General features: G+C 36.1%; 1 protein-coding gene across 8 annotated transcripts in view; it reads right to left on the bottom strand.

Annotated features, from left to right (window-relative positions):
• The window catches only part of GRB10 (growth factor receptor bound protein 10), a 263,879-nt gene that overhangs the window by 53,201 nt on the left and 184,930 nt on the right, over positions 1 to 25,748 (bottom strand). The window contains exon 1 of one of the 8 annotated variants that reach the window (XM_031957211.1): positions 11,097 to 12,508. The exons of the other annotated variants lie outside the window; for them this stretch is intronic. Within the exon in view, the coding sequence (XP_031813071.1) occupies positions 11,097 to 11,102 (6 nt within the window). The 5' untranslated portion in view covers positions 11,103 to 12,508. Of the gene's footprint in view, positions 1 to 11,096; positions 12,509 to 25,748 lie in introns of those variants that run through there. 8 annotated transcript variants of the gene reach the window in all.

The raw sequence follows: 25,748 nt of genomic DNA, 5'->3' as shown, positions 1-25,748 counted from the left end.
TTCATCCAGTTTCCGTAGTTCAGTTTCCTCATCTGTATAGCTTGTTTGTATATAGTAGCTTGTATGTTGTGTCCCTCATTGAAATGTGAACCCTTAGACTGTAAGGAGTACATTTTGCCTTTCTTTGTATGCCCAGGCAATCATTAGCACAGTACCTGGAACATATCAGGTGCTATTTTAATAAAGACTTGCTGGCTTGTTTTCAGAGATTCTCAATATAAATTCTAATAATCATCTTCTATGGTATAGCAAGGATTTTTTTTTTGTTTTTAATTTTTTGTGATAGCTTTTTTTAAAAAAATGCCATCTACATTTCCCAATGTAATTCACCTCTTCCCCCCTTCCCTTCCAGATCTAAATCTATGATCTTATTATTATTCCAGAAAGCTATCCCTTATAACAAGGACTAAAAGTAAAAAATAAAAAAGGGATGGGGGAAATTCAGCAAAATTAACCAAACATCACCCAAGTCTGACATTACACATTGTTCTACATTCACAGGCTCCCACCTCTACCAGAGATTATATTGGTCTTGGTGAGAGCATTTGATATACTGACGTATACTAAAGTGTGTGTGTCTGTGTCTGTCTGGCCTTGGCCAGTTTATTCAACCTCTCTAGGTTGCACATCTGAAAAAGGGACCTAGTAATCTGAAAAGAGACCTGCATCTCAGAATTTGTGAGGAAAACATTTTGTAAATTTTGTAGAACACTATGGAAATTGACCTACATCAGTGATGGCATATTGATGGAAGATAGTTATTCAGAAATTAAGTTTATAAATTGAATTGTCTGAATATTATTTGGAAGATATTTTACTAAGGATGGCAAAGTGGGTGACTCTGGATTAGTGGGCCATAAAAACAGAATGGACCTTTGAAAACACTGAATCCAAACTTTTCATTTTACAATTGAAGAAACTCCCAGAGAGAATAATGATTTGCCTAAGATCACACAGGAACAGAATCAATAATCCATCTCACCCCAAATACAGTAGTTAGTCCTTCCTCTACATGGAACTGGTTCATATATTTGTTTAAAATGTAAGCTCTGAAAAACATTTTCATTACAGAGAGTCATCATTATTATTTTGAAATTCACAAAGGGAAAGTTTTCAGGAAACAAAAATAAGTACAATAAATGCTTACATCTGTAGAGTACTATTAGCCTTTTGAAAAAGGCTTGTATGATAGGTATTATTATTATCACCCTCCTAGTTTTCTGATGAGAAAACTGAGGCTGAGAGGCCAAATATTTAAGACGTTTATCTAGGAATAAGAATCAAAGTCAAAATTATAATCTAAGTAATCTAGGTGTTTCTGGGTCCAGCACTTGCTCTTTCAAGCAGAAGCTGGTGCCTCTAAGTATCATGCTAAATCTCAAACAGGGCAGGCAGGATATGTGTCCTGGAGAAGAGCCTTATAAAACCTAGGTACAAAAAGTCACAAACAATCGTAGCTGGTCCAACTAATGATGCTGTTACTACCAAAAGTACTGTGCTATAAGCAAATGCAATTGTAACTACCCTTAAACACACATTGGGCACATTGCAAGCACAAACCTTATGTTACAGCTCATCTGTGTTCTTTCTCTAGTCCATTTGATTCAATTCCATCAACATTTAATGAATAACTACTATGTACACTGTGCTGGACCCCCAAGGGAAACTTTGAATTAAATAAGATATCATCCTTAGTCAAAGAGTTACAATCTATGAAGATATAATCTACATTTTATTACTATAACCTCTTCACTCTAATTCCTTTAGTTTGTGACAGACATTTTGTTTTCATAATAATACTAAGATGTTTTAATTTCCAAGATAGTACATATTGACATGACAAACAAACAAAGCTTTTTGGGTCTTCCAAGTAAACTATCACCTCATCTACAAAACCAAAATAATAATTTAGCCCTAGTTTTTCTGTTTATTCCTTTAATTTCTTCCCCATTGTGATACAGTTAACATTTCTAGTATGTGACAGACTTTTCTGTATTGTGCTCAGGAAGTGATGCCTTCAGGATACCAGACCACCGAGTCAAGTTTCTAACACCAGGTCAAGTTTCTAAAGGCAGCCTGTAAACTAATGGGGGTTTACTTACCTTCTCAGAACAGTTTTGGGTAACTGCCCAAAGGTAAATGGGTAATCAGAATGGAACACTTCTGTTTACCCCCATTAGAACAATCTTGGGTAAGATGCCAAAGGGTTACTCACCCCTTCAGAAGTTATTGGTAAATACCCTGAGGGAGTTAAAAACTGGCCTTTCTACACTCTAGGATTATGACCTACTCAGACATGGCAGTCCCGAACAAACACTTGAAGTGATTACAACACAAAAGATACCAGTGGAGAAAGTGAAAAAGGTCAATTATTAGGAAGCAATTTGGCAAGAACTTCTACCAGCATACAGGCTGTCTGAGGATCAAAGAATCATAAAGCTAATAAGACTTCAAAAATCTTCAAGGTTAACTCACTCATTTTATGGATGAAAAAACAGAGGCCCTGAGAAATTAAGCAATTTTCTCACCAGCCAGTGAACACTAGAATCTGGACCTCCTGACATTTGTGTTTTGCCAGAAAACTATGCTGTCCCTAAAACAGAGCAGGAAGAGACTTTAGAAACAGAAAGACCAAGCATCTCACATAATTATTATTTTTAAAATTCTTAATATCCAAAAAACCCTCAAGCATTTCCATATATGAAGTATAACATAAAATCTCTATTCTGTTCTGATTGCTTCTGAAATATACATAATAAATTCAACCCATGGCTTTCAAATTAGTCCTTCTTCTCTATCCTGCTTTCTGAATTTCCTTCTGGAGTCTTCTATGTACTTTTAAAAATATTTCAATACCCAATCCTCCCTTTTTAGGGGGGAAAAAGGGGTAATTTCCACTGCCAGCCTTTTGCTGCTGACTCTCTTCCTCCAATTAAAAACAGAACAAACTGTTAAAAATGAGCATTGTTGTGGAAAACAAATCCACACGTGGCTATGTTCAAAAATGTTTGTCTTTTGTTGCAATATGAGCCCCAAACTCTCTCTGAAGGTGTGATTACTATTCTGCATTCTCTAGAGAGATGTTGGTCATTTCTTTGATAAAAGTTTTTTTTAGCAAGAACCTCATTTTGAACAAGGAAAACAAGGTTAAGAAGGTTAGGTAATTTGCATCTAGCCTGCTGTTTGTCCAAAAATGAAAATACCGTAAACTAAATAGTATTTATTTTTCCTTTTCATGGAAGCTAAAGATCATAATTTTAAAAGGCACCTATTTCAAAAAGTAAAGCATTATTTGATACAGAGGAAATCATGTGGCATTTAGAAATCAGAGAATTTGGGTTTGAGACTCCGTTGTGCTATTTATTATTATCTTGTTTGGCCCTGGACAAATTAATTCTCTTTTCTGGAATTAAGTTTTCTAATCTGCAAAAATTAGGACTATTGTCTAGTCATTTCCTATTCTGCAGTGCCCCATTTCAGATTTTCTTGGCAAAAATTCTGGAGTACTTTGCTATTTTTTTTCTCCCACTCATTTTATAGACAAGAAAACTGAGATAAACAGGATTAACTGACACACCCAGAATCATATAGTTACATCTATGATCTCTTCATATTATAAATTCTTCTAACAACACTAGTTATGTAATAATCTAGCACCACTAAGAACTCCATACACACACACACACCACACACACACACACACACATATGTGTGTGTGTGGTGTGTGTGTTTGTATTTTAAAAACCAGTGTTCTTTATCTCACTTAGGCTGTTAAGTGCAAAGATTACTTATTAGCCTGGTTTCACTACTCATTGGCCTGGCCCATGGCTGGGTCATTTCTCTTGGGGTAACCTGCTGACCTCCTGCTTCTTGTGGCTCACCATCACACTACTGAATTTAGTTCAGAAACGCATCAGCAATAAATAACTCACTGCAGCCAGGAGATCACTAGTCTCAGCCTTCCAAGGTAGCAGGGATTATAGGTGTGCACCACCACACCCTGTCATTGGAAAGACTAGTTCAAGGTCACATAAGTGGGATAGCCCAAAGGTCTTAGCCCAGTTTTAAGCTATCTAGGGTTTAACAGCTAAGACTTTTGGAACTTGACACTAAGGCCTTTGGAACGCCCTGGACAGTGAATAGCAGATTAGATACTAGACTCTAGATCTCCTCAGTCTCAGACTAGGAAACTTGCCATAGCCCATGTACCTCCATCCAAGTGTGACTGTCTGGGAATGTCCTTTAGTCAAAACCTGCCACACAATTTCCATTAATGGGGACTGAAAATGCAGCTATTTGTGGACCTGGAGTCCTTCAGTTAGCAAAGGCAGAAGTAAACAAGTGTAGTTAGTTGAAACAGAGCCTTTGAGTACTCGATGTCCAATATTTCTCACTGGGCTAAAGCCCATCTTATTTCACAGGCAATTTTTCAAAACCAATTAAATTTGGGGGGGGGGGAATAATAGCTTTTAGTTTTTCAAAATACATGTAAAAATAGTTTTCAACATTCACCCTTGCAAAACTTTGCAGTCCAAATTTTTCTCTCTGCCTCCTCCCTCCCCTAGATAGCAAGCAATCCAATATAAGTTAAGCATGTGCAATTCTTCTAAACATATTTCCACATTTATTATGTTGCACAAGAAAAATCAGATTAAAAAGAGAAAAAATGAGAAAGAAAAAAACAAGCAAGCAAACAACAACAACAATAACAACAACAAAGATGAAATATTATGTTGTGATTCACATTCAGTCCCCATGTTCCTCTCTCTGGATACAGATGGCTCTCTCCATCACAAATCTATTGGAACTGGCCTGACTCACTTCATTGTTGAGAAGAGCCAAGTCCATCAGAGTGGATCATCTCATAATCTTGTTTTGGTTATACCCAATATTCTCTTAATTCAAATGCACTTCACTTAGCATCACATCAGTTCATATAAGTCTCTCCAGATCTTTCTGAAATCAGCCTGCTGATCATTTCTTATAAAACAATAATATTCTATTATATTCATAAACCATAACTAATTCAATCATTCCCCAAGTGATGGGCATCCATTCAGTTTCCAGTTTCTTGCCACCACAAAAAGGGGCTGCCACAAACATTTTTGCACATGTGGACTGCTTTCCCTCCTTTATGATCTTTTTGGGATACACATCTAGTATAAAACTTGCTGGATCAAAGTGAGAGCAGAGCAATGATTGGTCCATATGGATTGAGTTTGTGGATCCATATGGATCCTTTGTTTGTCTTTCAATTCTATGAAAAGATCTCTTTTTACTAGAATCTATGATAGGATCAGCATAGGGAACTACTGATGAGAGAGCTTCCCTAATGGAGAAAATTATTTTATAAGCAATGACGATGACAACCACATCACAACCACAACCACTTGTCTTTTAGCCCTCTCCTGGGGGTACAGTGCTTGCTTGTCACTTCTGTTCTATTTATGACCTCTGACTCTAAATTCATCTAATAAACCTGTGGCTGTATCTCCTGATATCCACCACAGTTGTTTCCATAAAAGCTTTAGTTATTTCTTGAAATGGGACACAAATAAGCAATGAAGGCACTTTAAATTTCTCTTTTAAAATCTTGTTAAGTTCTGTTTAAATGTTGTTACATCCTGATATAAACATGGATCTGAAATAATGACAAGCTCTTTCAGAGAACTATCTGTGTCCGGGAATAGGTTATAAACTATGCTGGTGACTCAGGGGATCAGAAATGCACATTACTAGTGAAACACACTGACAGTGACTTGGACCAGATATTGAGCTGGAAGTGCCTCTGGTCACCTAGTGTGAAACTTGGTAGAAGACTATTTAAAACTCTCTAAGCCTCAGTTTAATTACTACTTCTTCTGACACATATTGGTTATGTGACTGCATAAGTCACTTAAACTCCCCTGGTCTCAATGTACTTATCTGTAAAATGAAGGCTTGAGATCCCTTGCAGTTTAAAAACTATGACTCTATGATCTATGACATCTCTGTCATCTGAGAGGTGACCATTGGAAGAGAGAGTCTTCCTGTAGTAATGAAACTCCTATTCCTATAGGTCACGGGTTTGTACTATGGGACAAATGAAATAGAGTAAATAAAATTTTAAAAGAACCCCCAAAAAACTACATAAATGAGCAGTGATGATTTTATTCAGTGAATAGAAAAGTAGAAATAGAGAAGACTAAAAAGCTATCTCTTTAATTAGTCCTAATAGGCAGAAGATAGACTACTTGTGGTTGTGATGGAGGGAAGCTGTTGGCAGATAAGACAAGCTGTCTGGAAGGGCTTTGTCATCTTGCTGCCCTTAAAACCTAAGAGCAATGGAACTCTGGACACACCCTGGAAAGAACTTTGAACTCTAAGTTAAAATATTCTTAGGTGAAAAGAAAATTACATTCTACTACAGCCTGAATAAGCCAAGGGTTAAGGCACTGGAGTCCCTTTAACTGGATCAAGGTGTTTAACATTCCTTCCTTAAAATATTATTGCCTTTGAATCATTGTTCTACAGATAGTATTGTTGAATTCTATTATACTTCACTACTTTAATTTGGCGTTTATATGGTTTTTCAAATTTTAAAACAAGAAAATTTGAATGGAAAATGTATCCTCAGAATCTGTTTCAGTATTTTTAAATTGGAAATTGCATAGGGACCATATAGTTCAACATCTCCATTTTACAGGTAACTCAGAGAGATAAAGTAATTTGCTTATTATGAGTTCAAAGGGAGTCAGGGCAAAGTTAAAACGACAAATCCTGATTCCTGACTCTCAGGTCAATTCTTTCAGGAAAGTTATGCTCCCATAGGGATAATGGGTATGGAACCAAGGCCCGATGTCCACTTGGTAGCAGCAGGATCTACTTAGAAGCCAAGAGTCTTATCAAGAAATAAACAATTTATGTGTTGAGCTTGCAAGAAAAATCAAACCCCTATTTTGGCAACAGCACTGTCTCAAAGCACTAAGAAAGAAATCATGGAGTTCACTAACATAGGAGTCAAGAACTAAGATGACATGGGAAAAGGCAGAATGGATATGATCATAATAACACCAAGTTATTTATAAAGTACTTTCGGGCACAAGCCTGGGCAGCAAATGGCTGCAAGAAAACACTTTCAAGCACTAAGAACAATATAATAATTTACATTTCTGCTGGGCTTTACAAAACAAATTCTCCAAAACAATGCTAAAAGGTAAGTAGTACAATTATCTTTAACCTCATTTTACATAAGGAAACTTGAGGTTCTGGGACTTGAAATGAATCACAAAGCTACTTAGGCATGAGAGTTGGGACAGGAACTCAGAATTAGGGCTTCAGCTCACTCTTAACTCCAATGGGTTGGCTGCCAAAATGTCTAATGCTGGTCTGTTATATGATCAACATGGCCAGATGTGAGTGAATTTGGAAAATAAAAGTCAATGCTAGTTATGTTGGGTGGAAAATGAACCAAAAAAAAAAAAAAAAAAGGGAGCATGGCTCAGTAGAGAAAGCATCTGGAGTTCTTGGTTTAGAAACTAAGCAGCATAGTTAACTATGGGATCTTGGACAAGCCATAATTTCCCTTGGTCTGTATTTCTCTGTCTATAGAATAAAAGATTGGATGAGAAAGCTTGTAATGTTTGTTCTTTCACCTCACCTTGTCATTTCTGATTCTTTGTGACCCCATTCGGATTTTCTTGGCAAAAATAAAAGAGTGATTTGCCATTTCCTTCTTCTCTCCTTTCTCTGATCAAATTAACTAGAGGTTGAGCTATTTTGTTGGATCCTATTCCCTCCATAAAACCAACTCTTGGTTTTATTAGTTTGATAGTTTTTTTTTTAACTTTCAATTTTATTAATCTCTCCTTTGATTTTCAGAATTTTCTATTTCCTTCTGCAGCTCATTTTTACAGATGAGGAAATGGAGGCAAAAAGGATTCAGTGACTTACTCAAGGTTATACAGTTAGTATCTGAGGTGGTTTGTACTCAGGATGATGAGTCTTCCTGATTCTACACCTGGTACTCTATCCATAGTGCTACTTTTCTAGCCCTAAACATGAGGTGCCAATGAATACATATCCTAGAAACACGTTTTCCAATGGAAAAAAAAAATGACATAGAGGAATTAATTTTGGTTGAAATAGCAACCTTATCGCAAAGGCTGAATTGTATTGGAGAAAATATGTGCACACAAACTCCATATCTAGAAGCCAGGCAATTTGAAAATGGGCTTCTGGATGTGAACAATTACATTTAACACGAAGAATCAAGATTTTAAGCTTCAAAAGTTTTAATGTTCTTAATTTAGGGGCTACAAATCTTAATGAGAAAAAAAAAAAAGCTACAGCTTTATTTTCACTTTGCTCTTACTGAAATTGAACATTTCCTTCAATTATTTTAGAACACTTGGCCTGCCAAAGGGATCCATGACTCACAAAAAGTTAAAAATTCCTCAACTAGTCCAACCCATTTATTTGAGAGAAAACTGAGAATAAGAGGCAAAGTGATCAGTATCAGATAGCATCAGGAAATTCATAATTGCATAAGCCTTTTTTATGCTTTGTTGTAGTTTGATCATTTTCCATCAAATATGACTCTCTTTCACCCCAGGGAGGTTTTCCTGGCAAAGATACAGGAGGGGTTTACCATTTCTTTCTCTAGTTCATTTTACAAGCGTGAAAACTGAGGCAAAAAAAGGGTTAGAGTTAATTGACATGCCCAGCCAAGGGCATGAATTGAAGCCAAAATTGAAATCTGGTCTAGGCAATCAAAGTAGGATGGTTCCCCCCTTTGAGGTATTTGCATTTTAAACTCATTATGTAAATACCGTAGGAAAAGCTTTATCTCCTTTTAAACAAAGATAGTTATTAATCAATAAGAGAGGGAAGAAGAGACCTCCACTAGAACAGGAGAAATTAGAAATCATACCCTCAAATCATCTGCCTAGTACCTCCTCTTACTTTCAAAAGCCCAGATCTGAGGCAGCAACACTAGATACAAAATAATAATAATGATAATAGGGCTCTCATAAGAACTTTAGAATCCATTGTATGACATGAGAGACACTGGCACAGGACTGCCCAGCATGGCTTGCCCTCATCAGAGAAGGCGCTGTGTTCTATGAGCAAAGCAAAATAGAATGAGCCCAAAGGAAACACGAGATGCACAAAATTAGAGAAGCTGCCCCCAAAGTTCATATGCACTATTTTGAACCTGACCTGTGGCAGAGCACGCCAAGCTCCGACTAGTCTGATCAGCCACAGTGGGATATACTGTAACTCAACTCTAACAGACTGATGTCATTTTGATCCTCTGAGAAGAAAGGACAAGAAACAGCCAACTCACAAACCAATTAAACCAATTAAGATGATCATTATTCATCTCTTTCTCTTCTTTTTTTTTTAAAAGAGTTAGATTGAAATGCTCCAGGGACAAAGGAAACAGGATGCCCTTTCCATTTCACCTTGGAATCCCTATTGGGAATCCTTATTTTCTTAAATTTGTATAAGCACTTCCAGCTGGAGATGCTGGAGCCTTTCCTGATCTCTGCACTTCCAGCAGCTAAGTGCCCTCCTCTCCCCCAAATTTACTAATATTGATTTTGTACATATTCATGTAGAAGCTATTTTCCCAAAAGAATATAAGCTTCTTGAGAGCAGGAACTGTTTTATTTCTTTATCTGTATACCCAGGACCTAATATCAGTATGTGGCACATAGTAGGTAAGTCTCTGTCTTGTTATAGTTCTTTTATATTTAATATTCTGTTTTTTGTAATTGAATGAAAGCATTAGGATGTAGCTTTATCTTTTGTAGGATCACAGAAAACATCACAGAAACCACTCTGATAGCAGATAGGACAAGAATGATACACACCTCACCCCGTGATTTCTTATGAATAAAAATCACAAATAAAGGTTACATAATGAGTGAAGATTTCAGGTTTTTAAACTAAATATTACTTAAGGTGAGAGAGGCAGGGAGAAAGGTTTTTAAGCAGGTAGGAGAGTGGTTGATGGAGACAAAAAGAAAGTCACCAAGATAGGGTGGGGGAGGAGAGATAAGTCTTGAGAAAAAGAGAAAGAAAAAGAATCTGTTGAAGAGAGATAGTATTATTTACATTGAGGAGGAAAAGCCAGGAGATAAAAGAAGTTCTTTAAGCTTAGTGCTCACCTCTCCTCTTTTGACACATGAGAATACAAGGAGGTAAAGTGATTTTTGTCCAAGGTCAAAAAGCTGGTAAATAAATAGCAAGGCCCAGTTTACAAACCCAAGTCTGATACCATATCCACTATTCTTTCCACTATGCTATGAGGAAGGTTTCTCAAAAAATAAATGGGAGAGAGAGGGGTAGGTGGGATATATATATATATATATATATATATACACATACATATACACACACATACATATATCACTGTAGACTGTGCTTAATAGCTTTTTGTTATATCCTTGTTATTTTATTTCATAGTTAAACGGACAGGTTTTTACATTAAGTTGGCTACCTTTAAATAAAACAACCTATAGGATACATTCCCTTTGTCTCCAAGTTATCCATCAGACTACAGTGAGCAATAAACTTTTCTAACAAATACCATCAAATTCACAGGTTCCTAGAAAGGGTGGAGGTGGTAGAAGGAGAGGTAAGTTCTTTCCCAAGATGATTAATTTTGTAAGATTTTTCAACCCACAGCTAAAAGGATTAATTGCAAAAATTGCTGACAAGACTCAGCTCTTGATGAGTGAGACCTACTAACACTAATTATTCTCTCTACAAGTCCAGCACCCAGTGGTGTTACTTATCTCCGTGGTTCCTGGAATTCTTGCCTGTAGAAACAAGTCATTCCAAGCAAAAATGATTGGCTCATGGCTAAGACTGCTCCTTCCAGCCCGATTTTTCTAGCTCTGCCTGTCACATTCTATCAGTTTTCAGCAGCACAAGCCTCACAGCAGAAAGTCCCTTTGCCCCTGCAGTAGCAGAAGTAAGAGTACACCACCTCCTGGCATTAACTCCTTGAAGACCAGGCAAAAAACGTGAAGTTCCATTAAATGCAAGCTTAGACCCGCAGGACTGGGAAAAGAATAAGTACCTGAGATTGACTGCTCAGTTCTTACCCACATCTTCCAGTTGCCCAGGAGTCCTAAGTCACAAGATCTCCAGAGCTGGTTTGAAAGCAAAAGGCGACTGTATCAAATTCTCCTAAGGTCTGTGCTTAGTTGCTAGCAGACAGCCTCTGTAAATATACTCTAAAGTTTCTTGAATCAAAAATGATGCAATCCCTGGGAGACTGCCATCATCAGCTCTGCTGAGATAGGGACTGCCCTGAAGCAGGCAGACAAGGCACCTATTTTAAAGGTCTTTGAGATTACTCAGTCTCAGTTCTTCCCTGAGAAAGCACATTTCTACAATGCCTTAAAAATCTGGTCTTGTTTTTTAAAACAATCCTATGATCTGGCAGTATAAATAACTTCTACTTCATTTTACAGAGGTAGAAACTGAGGGTTAGAGTAACTAGAAAAACATAACTACTAAATATATATATAAAACAAGCCAGGCATTTAGCCCTGCAAGTTCAGGGATGTTCCCATCACATGCCAGGGGGAACACCCTCCATACAGGATGGTGAGTGAATTTGGATGTAGGAAAAGCAGAATTCTATTCCAGCTTTGAACACTTTCCTAACTTCTAGACTCTGGAAAACTTTCTCAGCTTTCCTTTTCCTATCTTGAGAATAAAGTAGGATCTACCTCAATGGGTTGCTCGTTAAAATTTGTTAATACATGCAAAGTGTTTTGTAAAACTTAGAGTACTACATAAATGACAGTTATTTTTATTATTGAAGCCAAGAGTAGAATTATCTATAATCATTTCTCCTAAAATCTTTTAAAGAAGAATGGGAAAGAGTAATTTCAACATTTAAAATAAAGCTTCAGGTCTTGACAACTGTCTATTTAGATCCATTAAAAGAAAGCCACCAGCTTATGCATATACAAAATGCTAATAAATCACAGCAAACTTCAGAACAAATGTAAAACTTGCTCCTGACTCTTAAACAGTACTCCGATTGTCATGCTTGGATGCAACGAAGATCTTTCAAAAGGCATTGGGGATGGGTGGGAGGGAAGAAAGTTAATGTGAATTTCTAAGGCAAAACAAAACCTGTTAACTCATTCAAATTACTGGAGACCTTTCTGGGGACAGGAGCAGCTTGGGGGGCAAAACTAATATAAGGATCAACACTCCCCAAGTACAGTGGCTCAAAAACTCCCTGCTGCCATGGTTACCATTCCACCCTTCCTCAGAGCGCTAGAAAGAACAGAAGGCTATGAGAAGGCTATGATGCTACTTCTCTCTGCTCACTCACTGTTTTGCTGGTAAATTGGCTACATCTTGCATATCCAATTTGGTTCCATGAAATGCTACTAAATGAAAACTTATAGAACGAATAGCACATGCCATTAATATATTAGGTCTTATTGCAGAAGAGTTATCTTTTCCCAAAAACCAACCAACCAACCAACCAACAAAAAAACCCTTGACAGTTTAAAAAGCTGGTTGTTATTTTTAAGATCTATAATAATATAAAGAGAAAAATGCCATGATCTTTGCTAAAAACCGGAAAGCTTAATAAAAATACTGTTAAATTATTTCATGAGGAATTTTCATAATAGAAATACCAATAAGGGTTAACTTTTTAAATGATCTCTAATCAAACCGCAATTATCAAAATAGAGATGATTATGTGGACAACAACATCAATTTAACCCTTTTAAAGTCTTTTTTGAATCTTCAGTAGCTCCTTATTGCTTCTAGGGGAAAAAATGAACTTATGGACTTCCACCTTCTTCTTATCAGCCCACCTTCCAAACTTCTTTCACATCACTTCCCTTTACATTGGATCAGATTTAGAATTGGAGAGGGCCCTTAGAGACCAGCTAATCTACCTCCTTTTTAAAACCAGGAAACCAAAGCCTGGAGGGGCTTGCTTGGGCCACACAAGTAGCAGACAGCAGACAGCAAAAAGCAGGGCTGGCATGGAAAGAAGGTTGTCTTCCTCTAAATCTAAGGCTCCTTCCTATGTGACATAACACTTCTCTATTCCTAGGTTCTAGCCAAACTGGTCTACTTACTCCTATTCTTTAATTCAGAATGCTATCTCTTCTTTGTGCCTTTCTAAGAGCTGTTCCCCCATACCTGGAATGTACTCCCCCCCTCTTAACTTCCTCAATTCAAATCCTTCCTTTTCTCCAAGGAAATCTACAGCAAAACTCTTAATTTGGGATTTACAGACATTCTCCCCCCCACTTCGTTGGGAATAAGAAGAAAGGTCCATAGATGGATTGTGGGGAGAGGTATCTGTAAATTTTATGGGGGGGAAATACAAATTATTTCCATATAATTGGTTTCCTTATGTATTTTATACATTTAAATACATTACATTAAATAAATATATTACATTAAGTAAAATACATTATTCTGAGAAGGGCTCAACACAAGCTTCAAAGAGATCCGTGACATAAAAAAGGTTAAGAACTCCTATCCGACCCCAAACCTTTTCAAATCTCCCTGGCTGTTATTTTCTTTTCCTCAAATCATACTGTATTTATTTACACTCTAAATGTTATTTCTTCTCCCTCCCCCTCTCTTTTTTTTCCCCAGTAGAATACCAGCTCTTAAAGAAGGAGGATTTGTACTTATGTGTCTCGTTTTAGCTATACCAAGTAGGGCTTAATCAATGCCTGTAGAATTGAAATGAACTTCGGCTTGAGGGCTTATGCTTAGAAAAGGCTGAGCAGTTACCACTGCTACATTCTGATAAGAGATAAGCAGTGCAATGGTTCAAGTTGCTAGAAATTGATGCTTTCTCTGGACATATTGAAAGGCAGGACAGTGTATTGTGTACAGCATTAGCTCCTGATGTGAAGAAGGGCAGGGAAAATAGTCGATCCTCTCTTAAAGCCCAGCACTAGAGAGGAGAAATCCACAGGGCCTTGAGAGGTATATAAGTAAGTGTTTCAAATTGCCTTGCCCTTTGCTGTTTAACGCTGAGAGAGTGGAAACTTTCCCCAATTAATCTAAATGCTATTTGCTTGGAAATTACTCCAGGAATCACTGCTACAAGAGAAGGCTAAGGTTGGTGGGATCTCTTGAGCTCAGGAGCTCTGAGCTGCAAATCTGCTGAGCTGACCCAGTGTCTAGCTCCAAGATGGTTATCTTGGCTGCCTACATGAAGGGCAAACCAGCCCAGGCAATAGGTCAAAGCTTCCATTCTACTCAGCAGGAGGATGAGCCCATGAGTTGCCAGTGCATTTCCAACCTGGAAACAATAGGGAGAATCAGGCTCCATCCACTCTCCTCCAAAAAACTAGGAACTACTGCTACTAGAGAAGGCTGAGGTTGGTGGGATTTCTTGAGCTCAGGCTCCATTCACTCTCCTCTCCAAAACTAGGAATTACTCTGGGAATTACTGCTACTAGAGAAGGCTGAAGTTGGTGGGATTTCTTGAGCTCAGGCTCCATCCACTCTCTTCCAAAAAAAAAAAAAAAATAGGCTACTTGCTTGGGAGTTACTGGAAAGGATAGCCCAAGCCCAATGGAATGCTTGTGGCCTTGACCTATGTGTCACTGCACAGAATGAGCTAGATGTGAGAATGTAGCCCGAAATAAATCCTGGCTTTCCTGTCACTGATCACTGTGGCGCCCATGGGTGGGCGGGACAGGGATGGAGACAAGGGCACGGATTCAGCTCAGGATTTTGCCCTCCGACTTCCACAACCCGCTTCTCCTCTCGACTCTGGAAGGCAAGAAGCAATATTTGTAATGGTCCATCGGTCAGGGCTTTCTCCAACACGGATACATGGGAAGAAAGCTTTCATGATGCCTTGTTGCATGCATAAAAATACATGCAGATAAAGGTCAGTGTGAGATCCGAGGGCTGTGCAGGAGCACATTTTAGCAAGCCCGCAATGCCCACACATTATGACTCACTCTGATCTACCCTGGATTCCCAGAACTGCTGACTCCATGGTTTGCTGACCCAGCTCTGGCACATCCATTCCAATCCTTCCCCCATGATGATGATAAAGTATCCACTGGCTTTTGACTTTGCTGATGGTCTGGCTTATCCATCGGGCATCTCCCTTGTGAACAGCCTTCATAAGCCAACCATCTAAGAGTCTGAATCTTCTATACAATTAGGAAGAGTTCCCTTCTTCTTAAAAAATCTTCCTCCCAGCCCCTAGGCATATATTCATAACAAAAAGAAGGTAAATGAAAACCAAATTGAAGTGGTGGGGTCTCTGCCTTACAGAGTGACAAAATGTCCTGACAACATGGAAAACTCTATTGCTTATGTTTTCTATAAAAGACCACATAGACAGCCTCAGATTTAGGTAAATGTTGGTTCAAGTTCTGATTCTGAATGATCTTAGTCTCAAGCAACTTTAAAATGATAGTTACACAAGAGTTATTGATCTGTATTGGTATTTCCTATATCAATGACATCACAGGTTCATGGGTCTGAATTAAGAAAAAAAATGTCATTGACTAACTGCCATCATTCATTCAATATGGATTCCTTCATTTGTTAAGTCTCTAATATATGCTGTATTGTGCTAGGTTCGTGGCAGTGAAATATGAAAATAAGTGATGTGGTCCCCACTCTCTCGGCTCATGATCTCATTCAGTAGTCAAAGATATAAATAATTGTAATTTAAAAAAAAAACAGTTTTTGGTACTTTCACTAAGATTTACTATAGTATGAAAAGTCAAGTTAGATTGTCAAGTGAGTCTAATGATATGGAGTATTTTTGCTTTCCCTTCCATAGGACACTTCATGCCCAATTCCATTCTCCTGTATTTACTGTTTCCCATTCCCAGAATACTCTTCTTCCTCATGTCTGCCCTCTTGGATTGTCTGGTTTCTTTCATGACTTGGCTCAAACCCCACCTTCTGCAAGAGACCTTTCCAGATATTTCTCAATGCTAGTGTCTTTCTTCTGAGATTAATTCCTATTTACAGGGTATATGTGTGTATGTTAAAAAGTTTTTTACCTCTTGTTTTTTCCATTAAAAGATGAATACCTGTAAAGCAGAGATCATGTTTTTGACTTTCTTTGTATCCCTAGCACTCAGCATCGTTCCCAATACACAGTAAAGACCTAATAAATGTTTGTTTTTCTTACCAAGTTGAAAAGGATTCAAATAAAAGCAGTGAAACTCACTAAATTGTAGGATGAATTTTTCAGTCACAGAAATTTGCATATCTAAAGTATAAACCTACAAACTAGAGAGAATACCCTACCAATGAAATCACTACTTCTTTGAAAAAGTGAAATATTAAATTTATAAAGAAGCATTTTGTTCTATGAATTATCCATTACATTAAAATGGAAGATGATTATAAAGAAGAAAACACACTAAAATAAAAGCCTGAAAGATTTATGAAAAAGAAGTACCACAAAAGATACATGGAATAATATCTACATGCAGTAATATTTACCTAGTTCTACTGATGTAATAAGAATAAAAATATGATAAACATACAAAAAGATCTTCATAAAGAGAAATACTGGCAACATTTATCACAAAAGTGGAAAAAAAAGAGCCTTGAAAAATTGAAAAGTTACTCCTAATAAAGTAAAAATATATCTTGATGATATGGTAATTTTGATGATGAGTTAACATTTATATATAGTGCTTAAAGATCTGCAAAGAGCTTTTATTTTATTTATTATTTTTATCCTACTTTATTTTATCTATTAATGCATTTGATCCATGCAACAGCCCAAGGGAAGTATTTGCTAATGTAATCCCCTTTTTGAGATGAAGTAACTTGCTGGGCACTTACCACTGCTTCATTCTGATAAGAGATAAATAGTGCAATGGTTCAAGCTGCTAGAGACTGATGTTTTCTCTGGTCATGATGAAAGATTATACAGCAATTGGCTCTGGTCTTGAAGGTCACAGAAAAATGATTGATCCAGGCTCCCGCATTCTCTAATCATGAGTTGGGATGAAGGACTATCAATTATTTTATAAGTTAAGTTTTGTCCCATCAGCCCATAAAAAGAAAAGTCACTCATGGTGCGTGTACATATCTTTTTCTTAATGGGGAGTTAGGTCTCATATACTGTAAACATATTTTTAAAAGGAGCTCTAAAGTCATTTCAAGTTAGAAATCTCTTTGCTAGACCCCATGAGTGAAATGGTTAGAAGGAAACTAAGCAATTTTTTTTTAAAACCATATTCCAACAGGGCTGAAATTAAAACTCCAGAATAGAAAAGAGTGTTGAACCAAGCTTTTTACTATTGCCCTGTGCTAACCTCTTAATTATGGCAGACATCTATCAGTATAGCTTATAAAGCATTTGGGAGGTTTAGGGAGAGATTTTGTACTTGATAGTTTCATTTCACAGGAGGGAGGAAAGATAAAGCTTTACAAAATCAAGACTATATTTCAATCACATAATTCCCTACAAGAAAAAAGAAAAGTAATCTACTTTTCTCCCAAGTCATATTATATTTCCACTGGAAGACAAAGAGAGTTAGAGACCACACACACAGAGCTTGGTTTAGCCAGGATTTTTCAGTGATATATCTTGAATAGGCAAAGCTTTAGTAATACAAACCCTCCTATTGTCTATTAAGCCAATTTATCAAAACTCCAAGGGTGACTGCCCCATCAAACTAAACAAACCACAAGGGCACTCAACACTTCAGGCTTAGCTTAGGGAATATTTAATGACAATAAGATCTTTTTTGCATGGATTCCTGAAGTATAAGTGGATATAAATTAAATTCTAAATCTGGTCAAAATCAAGATTAAGAGCCTGGTATTACATGGGAGAAAACTCAATTTCTTCATATTTGATCTATTCAGAGACCTTTTCATGGATTTTTCAAAGGCTAAACGAGTAAAGCCCTAGGATTTGTTCCCCTTGATCAATCAAAATTATCAACATTGGACATACACATTGAAGAGATGAATTCACTTAGCAAATGTGCCAACAATGCTATATGTGGGCTCTATCAGCATTATTCTTAACTTCTGCCTACTGAGATTATAGAAATATTATACACTTAGCTCACTTAGGAACTACCAAGTTTCAAAATGGTTTTGTATGTACTTTTTTCTTCTGCTGATAGCTCAAGTTTATACTAGTATATTCCTTTCCACCTTTACATAAAAGATATAAAATGCATTATTATTTAAAAAATGAGCTCACTTAGTATAATCACTTAAGTAGATTTATTTTGCTTATCTTTTGTAGTCATAAAAAAAAATGTTTTCCCCTTTCAGCTTTTAATTAGGGAAGAGAATAGAGAGGATATGTATGTATAGGGGGAATGCAAGAGAAAAAGGTTAGCAATAGTGCTACCAAAAAAAAAAAAAAAGGCAAATTTTCATATTTAAAAAATATGCGGAGGAGAATACAATTAAGTTCATAAAGAAGCAAAGACAAGCAGGACAGTTTTGAAAGTAATGTGTGGAATATATGTTTTAAAAAACAAGCAGCAAATGGAGAGTGGTGGTTTCCTATTCAATTTCTTTGTTGGGTGGGAGGCATATTCTGTATCTATGGAAATTCTCCCTCTGAGTATACCTAAGTTCAGAATTTAAAAAAAAAATTAAAAGAAAGAAAATGTAAGGTTTGCAGTTTACTGGCATAATGATGCTGGTCAAGTCTCAGCCTCTCAATGACTCAGTTTTCTGCTTTCAGAAATAAAGGATTTGGAGTAGATCCCTTCCAGCACTACATCCCATTAAACTATGAAACTTAGATATATAAGGCAATCTCAAATATGGCTTTTCCTAAATACTACAAATGTTTGACAGTCATAGGAAAGAGATACTTGAAGTATTCTGAATCTTCAGGTTGAACAAAAGTTAGTGGGGAAACCAACACAGTTGATGGAACTAAAGAAAGGTCAGGATTATGATAGAAAATCTTATCTCTTGCTTGAGGTCTCTGGTTTTTCTATTGAGAAGAACTTTGTTTGCCATGATCATTTTCTCATGTGTTAAGTTTCCTTAGATGTACTTCCATCTGTGCAGAAATTTAAAGTTGAAAAATCTGTACATATGAAAACATGTTTTAATTTTCTAAATGTTGGTCAAGAAAAAAGAGGATGACATGACTATGGAAACCAAACTGGGAGATGGAGATCCAGAGTTTGGTTATTCCTTTTTACTCTGATCCTGAGTTAATATGGGGAAAAAATGGAACTCTGTCTCAAAAGACATTGACAGAGCTCTATTCTCTAGTAGATTTTTTTTGGTTAAAGTTGGCATCGTGTGTGATAGGGCAGGTAGAAGAGGATTAGGGGGAGTATTTTCCCTCAGTCTCCAGGATAGTGGTATTTGTCCATCTTTCTCTCTATCTATATATCTCTTCTTTCTTGTTGGTGTAAGAGTGTCTACCCAGTTGTTAATCATGTCTGCCACCTGGACCGTATTCACAATGGAAGGAGAGAAGGCAGGAAAATAGTTTTGATAGTTTTATAGGGAAGGTATGAAATATGAAGCATGAAAACTAGGAAGAATTAGGGTGGGAGAATGAACAATGGAAGGAGAGAAGGCAGGAAAATAGTTTTGATAATTTTATAGGGAAGGTACGGAAATATGATGCCTGAAAGCTAGGAAGAATTAGTGAGAAGATGAACAAAATGTTCTTTTTTTCCAAAAACTTTTAGGGATTCTTCCAATTGCAAATGTAGCACTTTCTAAAGATTCTAATATCATTAGCAATATTGTATCTGAATTAATTAACTTTGGTTATCTCTTGACCAATGACACAGAAAAGTCAACTTAAAAAAGATAAAACAATCAAGAATAAATCTAGTAATAAAATTTGCTAAGAAACAGGAAGAATTCTGTCATCCAGTCTCATTTGGAAATTCTCAAAGGCAGAAAGGTAAGTGATGAGAGAGAATATGACTACTATATTTGGGGGGATTATAAAATAAGTAAAACTTGATATTTCAGGGCTTCTTTCAAAAGCTGCAGAATAAATACAGAACATCTCTCGTGTTCATTGCAGGAACGAGGTCTGGGATTCTGCCAAGTGTATCCCTTCTGCAACACAGTGGCCAAGACCTTGACATGAGACAGAGATTCTAAATCCCTTTCCTGCTGGTGTCTTCTTTAATATAAGAAGATAACATCTCTTTATTTGGAAGTACTCCCATCCAAATCATAAAGGAAATTAACAAGTGAAAAAAAGTGGAAATGGTCTTGCCTAATTGGAGCAAAGATGATAAAGTGAGACAACAAAAGAAGGACCAGCAGAAACTGCTGAATGTGGCATTTCATAAAATAAGACTATGACAAACATGTACACACTCCCTCACACATGTTGTTACCAGTTCTACTATGACTATCACTCTATTCACTGGGCCATCTTGTTTACTGTTTAGAAATAGAGCCAGTCACCAAATTAAAAATGTTCAAATGAAAAAATACACCTTTACTAATGACTAGTCACCCCACTAATCACTCCCTATCTTGGCTAGTATAATCTCCTTTCTCCCTGCCATCACTAAAACTAAGGCCACTAGCCTCTGCCACAGCCAGAGCCACAAATCTACCCACCTCCCAACAATACCACTTGACATATAGTTACTTGGGACATAGTACAAAATGGCAAATCCATTCCTCTCCATCTGTCCCATAAGACTTAAACCCCCCAAAAAAATAAATAAATAATTTGAAATAAATAAATAAATAGAAATTTAAAAAATTTAAAAAGCAAGTGGCATTAAATGGAAATTTATAGTTTTATTTGCAATCTTCTGTATATTCTTTTGTATATGTTCTTTTCTGATGTTTAAGTTCAAAATAAAAATAATTTTAAAAGAAAAAAAATTTCAAAAAGACTCAAACCACCTACAGATTTACTGTTGCTCCCAATTCTAATCTCTCCCTGACACTAGTATATCTCTGAGATTATCAGCCTCTATTACCTATCCCTATTTATTCCCTTTGAGAGCTTCTATCTTTGTATCTCCCTTTCTCCCTATGAGAATCCCTCTATCTGCCAGCTGCTGCCTCTAACATACCCTGCTGATGCTCCCACCATATCCATTTCCTCTTCCATTTGAAACTTACTTCTGGTCATAAATTATGAGCAAGCTATATGTTTATTCCAGGGACAAGGGATTGCAGCAAAAGAAAATGTGTACCCACCATCCCAAATTGTGATATAGTCATCATTTTTAAGACTAATCTTTTACAGGGCAACATATCCAAAAAATCAAGGACTACCTATACATTCATTTAGTAGATACAGAATAACAATCTGAATGGATTATGAATACAATATTATAAAAACACAGGTATATAAAATACCTTGCTTATGATCTCAAAAAACAAAACAAAGTTAATATGAGATGTATAAAAGAAACTTTTAAAAAGTTTTTTCAATTTTCCTATAACTTCCAAAGGTAAGAAAAACAAACAGAAAAAAATTCCCCTCCTCCAAATTTTCTAAATTTTTCAATTTTACCTCTTAAAAGAATTTAGAAAGAGAAAATAAAGGGTGCTCAAAAGAAACAGACTAAGTTTAAGTGAAAAATTAGGAAATTTAAACAGTTTCTTCTTCATATGGGTTCCCTTTTTGGAGCAGTATTTCATTACATATTTCATAGTGTGAGAATTAGTAGTGTGAACATATACATATATGTACCTATATCTATCTATATACATATATATCTCCTTAAAATGGTTCTATAATTTTAGAATTAGAAATTTCATAGTATTACAATCAGCAGTGTGTGTATATATACACATACACACACACACACACAACACACATATATGTAAAGATCCTTAAAAGATTTCTATTAATTTTAGAATTAGACATTTCAGTGTTACAATCAGCAGTGTGTACATATACATATATCTGTACCCATATATATATTAAGCTCCTTAAAATGGTTCTATTATTTTAGAATTAGACATATATATATATGCACCTATGTGTGTGTGTATGTGTGTATATATATATATATATATATATATATATATACTTAAAACAGTTCTATTATTTTAGAATTAAACTTTATAGTGTTACAATCAGCATTGTGTACATATATGCACAAACATATATATATATATACATTTAATATATACATATATCTGTACCTATATATATAAAGCTCCTTAAAATGGTTCTATTATTTTAGAATTAGATGTGTGTATGATCTTATTTACAACTTTCTATATATCCATTCAACCTTCCAATTTAAACTTTACGGTTTTCCCTGCATTTTCATAATCAAAAACAAAATGTGAATTTTCATGTGAATACAGTGATGTCAAGGAAGAATCTGAGTGGGAGATTGGAGGAGGGGATAGCTGAATTGAACACAAATCTCCTCAAGGGCCCTGAACAGGCAGCCGGCTAGCTGGCTGCCAGGCCGAGTTCCACAGTTAAGTGGGGGCTTAAAGCTTATTTTAAACAACTACTTTAAAAGGAGCAGGTGGCTCCAAATCTGAAGATGGCTTATATTTGGCAAACCAAGATATTGCACTTCTATCTTCTTTGCCTCTTAAGTTGAATGCAAAAAGAAGAGAAACAATTGACAACTGTGATTACTTTTCCAAAACAGAAGGCAGTAAGGAATTCCAGTTATTGTGATTTGGAATACTTAGCAAAAAACCAAAATGGCAAAAACTGCCTTAACCAGAGCCCTTCATTAATAAGAAATAGTTTTGACTTTGAATTAATAAACATCTACAAACATATGTATACAGCAGCACAGACGTAAATATAAAACAGATATTTATGGAAGGAGGTGGGAAGCATTTTTATTTATTTATATTTACTTTTAAGAAATGGAGTGAAAAATATCTCAAAATTTTGGCCTGAGATCATAAAAAAATAATAATCCTAATAACATACCAGTTATTAAGGGGAACAGAAAGTGCAAAGGTTGCATTTGGTTTGAGGAGGCACTTTTCTCCCACCAATGTGCCTCTTATGGAATAGGCAGAGATGTATAGGCTGCTGATCTGTCTCTGGGACTTCAGAAGGGGTCATCAAAACTGTTCCTAAGGGTGATCAATGGAAGATTCAATCATGTTTCCCACAGAGAAGCTGAACAATAGGCTGATATAATTTAGAAAGGTTTTTTATAAGGGTTGAAGCACAAAGGGCTGAATATTTTTTTTAAAAATAACTTGAGTTAACCAGGTTTATGCACAATGTTCTATTTCCTGAATAGGCTAGTTTAATGAGAATTTATTAAATAAGTTTCTTTATGAAAAAACTTTGAAAGGAATTAAGGGCAATAAGCAATTCTCTCTTTGCAAAATGAATTCGAGTTTTAGATAAGCTCCCACAAAAAGTGAAAATATACTATAAGGAGTATTTCTATGAATTTTTTTGACCCACACTCTATGCATTTCAGGAATTTGCAGATAACAGGATGCCCCATCCAGGTAAGATAGTTACCATTAGCCTAAAATAAAATTGTTTTTACCTGGCCAGATAAAAGTATGTTTATGCTGGGTTAAGCAAGAATGAGAGAAAATAAAGAAAAATGTAAACTATGAATAGTTATGTAGTATTTTGAGGAAATTGTTTAAGCAGAAGCATTAGACAGCTGTGTTCTGTGATCTTCGACTTACCTTCCAAGGGACTCAAAGTCCATATCTGTAAAATCGATGTGTGGGTGAGTAAGGGTGGAGGGGTGGATGTTATGTTGGACTGGATGATGTCTAAGGGATCTTCCAGCTTTAATATTCTATGATTCTCAGAATGGTATTAAATAGTCATCTTTTCAAAAGAGGTTCTGAAATATATTACAGGTAAACTTGGAAAGCAATGACCTGTTACTATGGGGTACCTTGAACACATTCTACTACCTTAAAACCCAACTTCTTAAATTGGTTCATGACTTCATATGGGGTCTTGTAACTGACTGTGGGGCTTGCAAAATTATGATTTATTATCAGCAAATATTTGATTTGTATACCTTATTTTATATACATATACACCTGGGGGTCATGTAAAAATTTCTGCGAGGGAAAAAGGGTTGCCAGGGATGATGTTTAAGAAGCCCTGGCCTTAAAAGGCCAAGGTCTCAAGTTTACAGGGTGTGACTGGTTAACTCTAGAGTTTCCCAGAGGTTCCAAAGCTTTCCTCAAGGAGTCAAAAAGTTCTTCTTCCCACTTCTCTCCAAATTCACTAAACAGTGTAAACCATTCACCCTGGGGCAGTATGGCTCAAAGTTCTCAGTCTCAGAGGATGGCTCAATTTTTTAAAAAAAGATCCTTTTGGATGTTCACTAACCACACATACTAATGAAGAAGTCCAATTAATTTCATATCCCACCCGGAAAAGAAAATGAGCTTAAGGTATCCTAGCCTTTGAGGATTTATTTATTATTTAAAAAAACAACTTGACAGAGAAAAGGCTTCAAGTTAAATCTTGTGATTTTAGAGACCTAGTTTCCTTCAGCTCCAAGGCCAGGACATCTTTCATCACCAATTATAATGGCAAAAAAAGTTGGCACTTATTCCTTATCCTTAAGTATTTCTGTGCTATGAACATGTCTAGCAGAAAAGAAAGTAAAAAGTTTTTCCTTAATATTTCCTTCAGTGTTACCATAAAAAAACACGTATTTTGTTTTTCCCAGCAAAGACAAAAGGGTTAACTGAAAGGCATAGCTGGCTGCTAGCTTTGGGAAGGGAATGGGGAAGAGCAAAGAAAGGGAGAAAAGGAAGACTTTTGTCCCTCTTTTTTTCCTCTTTCCTAAATCTATGATTCACTTTGCTCTGTCCATGCACTTTTTTAAGGAATCCAAAGTACAACTGAAGGAAAGGATATTCTTTAAACAGATCCAGATGCCAGTTAAATTTTCTACAAGTTAATATTGTGATTGTAAATGGGGATGAACATGACCAAGATTAAGTTTGGCAAAAATGACATGAAACTAACCAGAGAAATAAGCGGTCCTAATAATCCCAACTTCCATAATTCAAATAGAAATCCTAGATTTTGCCAGCTTGAGTCCCCTACCAACTCAGACCACACATCCTTTATGCTTTAATATGGGCAGAATGGATGGAATGGAGTGAAAAGAATATTGAATTGAATAGCATTGTTGGACCTGAAGACCCGAATTCAAATCTTAACTCAGATTTACGAGCTATATGAGCCCTGACCGAGTTATTTAACCAGAGCTCAGTTTGCTTCTCTGTAAATGACAACATATCCTGAAACATTGTATAAACTTTAAATCATCATATAAATAATAGATATTACCATTATTAAATTATGGTTTAATGACTTGCTGTGGCTAAAAAAATTCTACACAAATCTGTATCTTCTTATACTTCACTAAGTTGGTTCTTGGATAACTGAAACAGTCCTTCCTATATACACCAAGTTGAAAGATGTTGTGTGGGGGATCTAATCACCATATAAATAACAGATATTATTATTATTATTAAACTATAGTTTAATGACTTGCTGTGGCTAAAAAAATCCTACACAAGTCTGTATCTTATATTTTACTAAGTTGGTTCTTGAGTAACTAAAACAGTCCTTCCCAAAGATACCAAGTTGAAAAGGCTTATGGGAAGGAAAGCCTTTTCAACTTGGTAGGTGGAAATCTGTCAGGGCTAATGTTCTATTCACATAAGGATACTTCCTGGAGCAAGACTCTTTTTTGAGAACAAAAATATCAAGAGAAGGAGGTATATTATGCAATTTAATCATAAATTATTTCACTTACAGTTCTCCTCAACCATCATATGCA

The sequence above is a fragment of the Sarcophilus harrisii genome, chromosome 1 (genome assembly GCF_902635505.1).
Source record: "Sarcophilus harrisii chromosome 1, mSarHar1.11, whole genome shotgun sequence".
NCBI lineage: Eukaryota > Metazoa > Chordata > Mammalia > Dasyuromorphia > Dasyuridae > Sarcophilus > Sarcophilus harrisii.
Note: the sequence above shows the minus strand (reverse complement) of the source record. Positions and strands in the feature narration are given on the sequence as shown.